Source organism: Octopus bimaculoides, chromosome 15, assembly GCF_046866305.1.
Source record: "Octopus bimaculoides isolate indiv1 chromosome 15, ASM4686630v1, whole genome shotgun sequence".
Taxonomy (NCBI): domain Eukaryota; kingdom Metazoa; phylum Mollusca; class Cephalopoda; order Octopoda; family Octopodidae; genus Octopus; species Octopus bimaculoides.
The window spans coordinates 40,230,864-40,240,863 of record NC_142942.1 but is presented as its reverse complement, the minus strand read 5'-3'; the positions used below and the strand labels follow the sequence as shown (position 1 = coordinate 40,240,863).

At 35.5% G+C, this 10,000-nt stretch overlaps 1 protein-coding gene across 2 annotated transcripts in view; it reads left to right on the top strand.

Moving 5' to 3' along the window:
* Positions 1-10,000, top strand: part of LOC106873512 (vesicular glutamate transporter 1) — a 400,771-nt gene that overhangs the window by 374,594 nt on the left and 16,177 nt on the right. For both annotated transcript variants that reach the window (XM_052973285.2, XM_014920898.3), the window contains exon 9: positions 4,165-4,297. In XM_052973285.2, coding sequence (XP_052829245.1) covers positions 4,165-4,297 — 133 coding nt within the window. The remainder of the gene's footprint in view (positions 1-4,164; positions 4,298-10,000) is intronic.

The following is a 10,000-nucleotide window of genomic DNA, read 5'->3' as shown; positions in this document are numbered from 1 at the left end:
TATTCATTTTCTCATGCATATATATTTCAAGAAGCGTTTATTACTTGATATATTAAGGTGGCGAGCTGTTGGAACTGTTAGCGCGTGGGGCAAAATGCATAGCAGTATTTCGTTCGTCTTTAGGTTCTGAGTTTCAAATCCTGCCGAATTTGGCTTTGTCTTTCATCCTTTCGGAGCCAAGAACTGGAGTCAATGTAATCGACGTACTCCCTCCTAAATTGCAAACCATGTGCCAACATTTAAATCTATTATAGTTTGGTATTTTAAGGCGAAGATCTGGAAGAACATTTAACCTGCCAGTAAAAAAATGCTTAGCAGCAAAATGCCTACGGTCTGTATGTTAGGAGTTCAAATTCCGTCGATGTCGATTTTTTCATCCTTGTGGGGGTTGTCGATATAATCGACTCGACCCTCCCCCAAATCTTCAGACCTATAGTACAAAGGAGTATTATTTGATATTTTAAGGCGACGAGGACCGACTGTCACGTGATAGTGGAAGACCAAATTCAGCAGAAAGTCACATGCATACAGAATACATAGACCCCCACCTGCACACATGTATATATACATATATGTCTAAATTATATATATGTGAGCGAGTGTGCATTTATCTACGTGGTTAAGGGTGACGTTTGCGCATTGGCCAATAATAGTATGTGATGCTAAAGCATTTAGTAGTAGGAGCTGAAAAAACTTAGAGCTGCTTCATGATAGGAAAATACAAAGTGATAAGAGAACATAAACAAACTACACTATATTTTTCACCTTACTGATTGAAATAGTTAGCCATTATTGATTATTACTGCCTTAACGCCACATACACAGACCTACGCACACACACACAGACACACACACACACACACACACACACATACATGCATACACACAGACATACACATATATGTGCACGTACAAACAGATACACACAAGCGCGCGCACACACACGCGCGCGCACACACACGCGCACACAGACATATATAGACTCATTTGTATCTTAGTTGAAGGTCATTCAAATATTAGAAACTTTAAGATGTCCATCCTCATTTTAGACATTGCTAGTTGCGTCACTACTACTACTCCTACTACTACTACTACTACTACTGCTGCTGCTGCTGCTGCTGCTGCCGACGCTGATGTTGTTATCACGACCACCGCCATCTCCACCACCACCATTACTACTACTACTACTACTACTACTAACACTACTGCCACTGCTGCTGCTGCTGCTAACGTATTTAAGTTATTTGACCGCTAAACAAATCCGATATCTACTTTTGGGGAATAAGACACCCTTAGATCAAGAAGCTTATTTGTTTCAGTGGCCAAGAAAATTGCATAAATTCAACGACATAAAGCGCTATATTGTTATATTATAACAGTATGTGGGCTCATTACTCCGCTAACCCAGAGTGTTATCCTTGTTAAAGCGGGGTTAATGTCAAATAGTTTCTAGGCATTGATTAAAGTGTTAAATTGAGTTCGAAAATATTTGGACCCCAACATATGACAGGATTGTTTGGGGAATTCAGTCGCTTGCTTTTCTAAGCCCTCAACCAAGGCCGTGTGAACAGTATTCTAAAATCCCGGAGAAATTCAGTCCACTGGGCTGTATGGTAGATTCAGTAGATTCCGGCTGGCAGATTCGGTAGCACGCTGGGGAAGATGCTTCGCGGCATTTCGACCATCTTTACATTTTGGGTTAAAATGCCGTCTCCTGCCAAAATTTCAAATCAATATCAATACAGCAGGGCAAAAACATTAGAAAGGAAATTTTGGTGCGTAATAGATTAAAGCAACCTCGTTACAATTATTTACATATTTATTTTTAATACGCCCCGGCAGATTCAGAGGTGAACATGCTAATAGCTGTTGTGTTTCGTCAGCAGAGACCATCTCTTTTACGACAAATGCTTGTTCGTTAACGCACTCAATTCATTAGCACAAGAGACTGTGGGACTGCCGGTATTTCCACATCACTGTATGTCGTCAGCCAGAGGCAGCCGAGACGAATGAATTTAACTTCATTCCATGCTCTTGCTTATTATTCCAGCGAACAAACTGCGTGCTGATACGAGTCCCATGCGCAGTCCCAAACAGCAATTAGCATATTCCTGTTTGAACTTATGAAGAATAAATATTCATGTCATCATTTCCATTTTCATTGTTCACCGTGCAAATGACGAAATATCATCTATATCATTTACGAGGGAGTTTTCAACGTGCAAATGACGAAATATCATCTATATAATTTACGAGGGAGTTATTCTATCAATTGTGTAGCATTAAAATTAATGATTTCTTATGTAACCATAAAGATTTAAATGTATTAAGAGCCATCATAGTCGCAAGAGTTCACTGCAATACATATGAGTCTACCTATATATATATATATACATATAAGTATACACACACACACACACACACACACACACATATGTATATCTGAAATCTTACTCTCTCTCTCTCTCTCTGGAACTTGACTGAGGATAGAAAACTCTGAATGACCCATCTTTGTTTTCCTTGTATTGTCTGTCTGGATGTTTTGTCGTCCCTTTTTTGTATCACCTAACTGTCTGGATGTTTTGTGTTCTTGTCCCATTTTTGTATTTTATATATATATATATATATATCTTAAATCTTACTTTTGGATTTCAGTTAAGAATTTAAACTATCATCATTAAATATCACAAATTAACGTTAACTTTAAAAGAAGAAAATCGGAGAAATATGAGAGAATATCCCTAAAGTACTGCGATACAATACACATAAATAGACTAGAAAAGTTCATACATATTTTTGTGTGTGTCTTTGTGTCTGCGTTTGCCCCTCCCCATCGCTTGATAACCGATGTTGATCTGCTTACGCCCCCAATCCTAGCGGCTCGTCGAATTAAACCGATAAAATAAGCACTAGGCTTACAAAGAATAAGTTCTGAGGTCGATTTCTTTAACTGAAAAGCCCCTAGAGTTGGTGCTCCGGTATGGCCGCAGTCAAATGACTGAAACAAGTAAAAGAATAAAAGAATGAACTTTAGAATATTAAAAGTAGGATTATAAAAATCTATTGAAGTAACCAAAGGGAAACTGACTATTGTCTTAATGAAACAGTGTTTAAAGAAAAAAAAAACTTTTCTCAATGAAGAAACAGCAAACTTACTATCCCAGATGATAAAATTTATCTAGGGGCAAATCAACTAGAAATTTATCGAAAGAAATTAAAAGATAAAACCAAAATATCTATAAGAAATATATATGTTCAAAAATATTTATAAGAACAGCATTGAAAAATCACTCCATGGCCAATATTATACAAGAAAAAAAGTAAACCGACCATAGCTCAAAATTATTTGTGGAAAAATATTAATGTTTAAAGATAAAAATTGTGTCTTAGCTCTGTAAATATTTTAGGGATTACACCGACAGTATTTGTTCCCTATAAACATCTGTTTTATTTTTGAGGATTGGTTGCAAAGAAAGCTTCTCACGTATTTCTGAAGCGACAAGCACCAAATAGAATGATAAAAATTCTTTCACATTTTGGTACAATGACAGAAAATCTTTTGGAAATGGTTAAGTCGCTTACATCGATATTTTTTTTTTTTTTTGACTGGTACTTATTTTATCGACCCCGAAATGACGAAAAGAAAAATTGAGCTCAAAACAAAGAACTGGAAGAAATGGCGTTAAAGTATTTTCTCCGATGCTCTAACGATTCTGCTCGCTTGCTGTCTTAAATATAATGACAATAATAAATATAAATAGTTGGTGCATACTCTAAAAATTACGTTGCCTTTATGAAGAATGAAATGAACTTAGGCAAGTACACAGCATATTGTTACACAGTTTCCATTATTTGGGACATGTAATAGAGACTTCACAAAAAAAAATGAAACCAATATTTAACTAGAACCCCATAGAACAACACATGAACACACACACACATGTACATAGCATACAAAAATAACACTACAATACACTGTACTCATCCAACGTAGAGCACTTTCAATGATTCAACAAAAACAAAAGCAAGAAAAATCGCTACAAAATGTACACAAAACAGAAAATACACAATACATACAAAACTATTGAAGTAAAGGAAATTATTGTTGTCAACTAATATTTTCAGCTTTGAAACTTATTGTTTTTATACTTTTTCTTCTTTCAGAGTGGCATCATATCTGCTCTTCCTCATCTTGTTATGGCTATTATTGTACCATTTGGTGGTCAGTTGGCCGATTTTTTGAGGCGAAATGGCTACTTATCAACCACAAATGTAAGGAAAATATTTAACTGCGGAGGTTTGTATATTGTTTTACCACTTTTTAAATATATCTGTAATTGCTTTTCGCAAAATAAATTGTCTAAATGGTACCTGAGTATAATATTTACACGTATTCACAGAGAAATGTAGATGTAAATTCGTGCGTATCTTACTAGTCACTCATTGATGATAATCTTCCCTTTCGATGAGTTAGCGCACAAAGCAGAATCCTGATCTCGTCTCTTCCGACGTTATCGCATCTGTGGCACATACATACCCAGAAAATGTGGCGGGTGGGTGGATGACTGTTACTAGATTTTGGCAGAGCGTAGTTGTTTTCATCTTTTTCTTAACTATAGACATATGTGTGTGTGTGTGTGTGTGTGAGAGAGAGAGAGAGAGAGTGAGAGAGAGACAGAGAGAGGGAGAGAATGTGCGTGTGTGTGAGAGAGAAAGAAATTGTGTTGCATGTGTGTGTGTGTGTTTGCGTGAGTAGCACGAAATTATTTTCAATTAACTAAAATATTTCTTTTGTATAAAGCGATCAACAATAAAACACAAAGAATACAAAAAGAAATCCAGCAATAATAATACATAAAAAATTCAGTGAAATCTAGAAAATATAATCAAGCTACATGCTCATTCAAATAAATACAGAAAATGCTGAGACTCCCTTCGATCATGAATGACCATGGGTTTGCACCTAGAAAGTGACCCTCCCAGGCACAAGTCCGGGCAAGGTTGTTTATGGAAGACCAGCAGTCACCCATGCATAACGGCATCCCCTCTCCACGCCACCAGTGTTATCCAAGGGAAAGGCAAAGGGGCCGATACATCTTGGCACCTGTGACGTCGCAACTCATTTCTACAGCAACGTGAAATAAAGTGTCTTGCTCAAGAACACAATACGCAGCCCGGACCGGGATTCGAACTCACAACTTCACGATCGTAAGCTCGACGCTCTAACCACAGAACCATGCGACTTCACATACAGAAAATACATTAACATATATATGCACTGTCCCTACATATTTGTTTTATCTTACACACGCACTCACACACACACACACATGTACATACATTTGTGTGTGTATTTGTGACTATATGCATTTAAATATATTTTTTTCATTTATGAATGAGTATAAATCCATTACGCTATAATGTGTTTGCAATCAATTCGATGTATCGATGATTCTATCCTATATGAATAATTTATTTGCGATCATTTCCTGTTATTTTTTCTTCTCTGTAGTATTTGTCGAGTTGGGTCTATTAGACTACATTCCACAAGTATATACCTATTCAGATATTTACTGGACAAGCTTCTACTTTTATTTGTTTGAATGTTTGTGGTTGGTCTGTGTCTACCTACGTAACACTATTTATGTGTCCTCAAAAGTTCTAGTTCATTTGGTTTGTCATGGTTTATATTTATATAATTCCCTGTCGATAGTGAATTAGAAGTCATGGAAGACACGTTAGGAAGGTTGTACCAAATTCTGTACTACTCCTCAGACAACGCTCTGTTTTCAGATTCTACTTAGCTCAAATTTGCGCACTTTACAAAAGGCAACCAGACATATACTTGCGACTAGTCAATATATATTTCCCGTGTTTTGTATCAGTAAAAGAAATAGCAGAGATTAGGAAGTTGGATGAAATGTTTGAATTATTTAGTTACGTATATCACATTATACCTCGGCTAATTTTGCATCAATAAAAATGTGAGAATTATATGCATCTGCATTATGCATATGTAATCATTATATACATATGGCATTATACTTATATTTTTAACTATTCTACCAATATTGCTGAACAACTACTACACTTCTACTATATAAATGACGTAGAAAAGCTTCTTACTAAACTCCACCACTTAAAATAGCACTTACAAAACAATAAACTTCAGGTACCCCTCACCTGATGGTGGTTACAGCTTTCAAAGAAAATCAGTGGCAGATTACTGTTTGTTTGCACTTATTGCTGCTGGTGTGCAACACAACATACTATTCCAGGCTGGTGAGGCTGTTATTATTGCACCTATTTCTGAATGCATGTATGTTATAGCGTCTGCAATGGCAGAGTCGGAGATATATTTAAGATATATTTCGTAAGTATTCTAGGTTATGGTAGATATGAGTCTGTGAGTAGATGGGAGTGATTTGTTTTACATTAGTGTCAGAACCTGGTGACTGAATATTGTTGTAGCAACAAACTGCGCTTCTTAAGCGTTCAATAGGCTATTTGATGAGGGTACACTGTTTGAATACTGGCACACACGTATGAATTGAATAGTCTTAACATGAACTTTTAAACATTAGTCGTAGAAATTAACAGCGTAATCATTATTAGCTGTAACTTAAGAGAATGTTAATTTAAAACTTTTGGGCAAATTAACAGGAACGGGTGCTATTTTATTGAATTAATGCTGTATGTAAATAACGAAGGGATAAACGAAAGAGTGTAGGAAAGTCCATTTGGACAGGATTTGAACTTAGACTGTCAAAGGATGCAATTAAAACTGCAACTAATTTATTCAGTTCTCTACAATTTTGGTCGCTCAAGCTTTGGAGCAATTAAATGGAAATGAAATATTTAGCGTTTTAATTGTTTCTGGCTTTTGCCCATTGGCCATGTTGACTTTTTGTTTTCAGATAGAAACCATGTATTTAGGAGTACATCATCAAATATCTTTCCCCATTTAAGTCAGTTATCTGCGATTCGAACGGGATCTAACTGAAAATCACAGCGGGTCGAGCACAATTCTATACTGCAGTTTCCATTTGCCGACTTATATCTCTATAGATTCCGGTTTCTTATCATTTCTATCCGTAATTTAGAATTTCTATAATCGAATGTATTTTGATCATAGTTTTTTGTTATTTTGTATTAACTTGCTTCCAAAGCTTATTCAATATTTTCGTCATCAGAAAACAAGTAGTTAATTATAATTTCTAATTGCTGAATCACTCAATGTCTGATTGCTGAGGGCATATACTGATTGTTTCCTTTACTTTGATAATCCACTGAAGCTATTAATAGATCACTTAACTTCTAGTTGTGTTCATTTTAACAATGGGAGAATTCTATTGACACACGTAGAATATTGAAACTTAAAATCTGAAGTTTTAGTCCTGTTTTAAGTATTATTGAGATGTGTTCATAATACTTTATCGTTCAGAAAAGATTGTTATTTTCTTATTTCATTAATTTCTAAATATTTACGGACTGAACATTTGTTTTAAATCAAGCATGCTATAAATTGTTGCAGTTTTTTTTTTGTTTTCTCTATATGTTAGTCTGAATTTACTTAGTATCATTTAGGAGTACATCATCAAATATCTTTCCCCATTTAAGTCAGTTATTTCTGATTCGAACGGGATCTAGCTGAAAATGACAGCAGGTCGAGCGCTATTCTATACTGTAATTTCTATTTGCTGATGATACTAATCACTTCTTTCTACCCTTGGCATAAAACCTGAAATTTTGGGCGAGGGGACTAGTTGGTTACATGGACCCTACAGTTTAACTGGTACTTATTTTATTGAAACTGAAGGGTTGTAAGGCAAAGTTGACCTCGACCGAATTTGAGCACAGAACATAAAATACTTAACGGTATTATGTCTGGCATGCTAACAATTTTGCTAGCTCGCCACCTTACAAATGTTACTAATTAATAGTTGGTCGTTCAATCGCATTGATCAGTCATATTTAAAACCCAGATTAAAACAAAATTTCATCCGTATAGTATAAAGGTTTTTAAAATTTCAGCTGATTTCCATCCTCTTCTTATCTTGACATTTTATTGCCTGTATCTTAAGAATGTTAGATCGCTATAAAAGGAAGCAAAATAAAGAAATCCATAACAAGACCTTTCTCGAGCAATAATTTGATATTTACTTCACGTCATTGTAGGGGTTTCTATTTTATTAACGCTGTCTTGTGTAACAACATTTGATTCCAACTTATGCTTCATTTTAATATATTTATATTTTCCAATAACAACAAACGGGGAACACGTATTGGAATACATATGATTATAAACTAATATCGATTCAAAGTTTTACTTTGCCTTTATTTACAAATTTAATTAATCGTAAACCATTAAAAGCGATATAACTTTCTAATGTATTTTATGCAGTTCTATAGACCTTGTCAGTCTAGTTATGTTAGACCAATATTCTAATTACTTCTATACATGTAGACATTTTTTAGTAAATTTAGCACAAGCCCAGTAGTTTTACTTTTAATTATATGAAGTTTTTCTTGTAAGGAAGGAGATAAGCGTCATCGGGAGTTGTAGACAACAAGATCAAATTCGCTTGTTGAACTTAAGAGAAGTCTTGCATAATAGTAATGTTTCACCTACAGACTGTATTTGTAGGGTCGATTGATTTCTTTTTCGGAAACCTTAGATTTCCAGACTCTAACTTTGGCATGTACTCATAAACACAAATGTAGCAACTATTATTGGTGTAAATTAGAATTTCTAGTTTGGATATTGAATCTGGAGATTTCGAAACTGTTGTCAGTAGTTCTTCGCTTGCTCGTATGTTATGTATGTATGTATGTATGTATGTGCATAAATGTACGTTTGTATTTCTATGTGTCTGTGTAGTTGTTTAGTCTCAAGTCAACTCTTGTTGAACAGGTACATTCCAGACATCTCAGTCACGAAAATGCCGTCTTTTAACCAGTTAGATTCTTTAGTATTCATTACCACATATGAAAACGCATCGTTAAGTGGCTAGAGCGTCAGTCTTATAATTTTGAGGTTGTGATTTCCATCCCGGACTGAGTTGAGTGTTGCGTTCTTGAGCAAGGCACTTTATTCCACGTCGTTCCTTTTCAAACAGCTATAGAAATGAGCTGCCAAGGTGTATCAACTTTTGATTTTTTTTTCTTGGATTGCATCAGTGAAGTGGAGACGAGAGACCGCTATGCTTGGGCGACTGCTTATCTTCCACAAACAACCTTGCTCGCACTTGTGCATTGGAGGGGAACTTTCTAGGTGCAATCCTCTGGACATTCGTAGCCGAAGGGCGTCTTTATCCTTCCTTCATCCCTTAATTTTTTTATTTCTTCATGACGGTAGGATGTGATTAAACAAAAGTGTCGGCTGCTACTTCTGTCTGCTCGAACGACCGTATAAACAGTTTGTTATTAGTTCTTTGTTTCTGTACTATTTTCCTTTTTGAATTCGTGTATGTTACGTTCTTGTGAATATTTGAGTATACATGCAAACCCAAAGTAGTGAAGATCATCATCCGGTTTCGTGTGAGTGCAGGTTTTTCAGTCTTGGTATGTGAATGTATTTGTGTGTGTGTGTGTGTCTTGTGCGATTGGTTTGTGTATACATAAGTTAATGAATGTACGTGTATATGTGCATTTCTGTACAAATGTATGTTGTGTTCTTTTTGGAGCACCAACATCCTATTTTGCAAACAGTTCTACAAGTTATTCTCACCATTCCTTCCGTTACAGCTCGACATCCGTTTGATTTCATTACTATTTAGGTTGATGTTCGCATCCTTGTTGTCTTCCGTGTTGTTGTAATTGTGTTTGGTGTTGTTGTTGTGCTTGATATTATTGTTGATGCTACTGATGTTGTTGGTATTCTTATTAGAATAGCTTGATTCTCTGTAGGTCATTATGCTGCATACTTCTGTAAGCATCCATCCGAAAGATAAGGTTCTAATCAATAATGTATGCTTTTGTATGTATTGTATCTGAACAT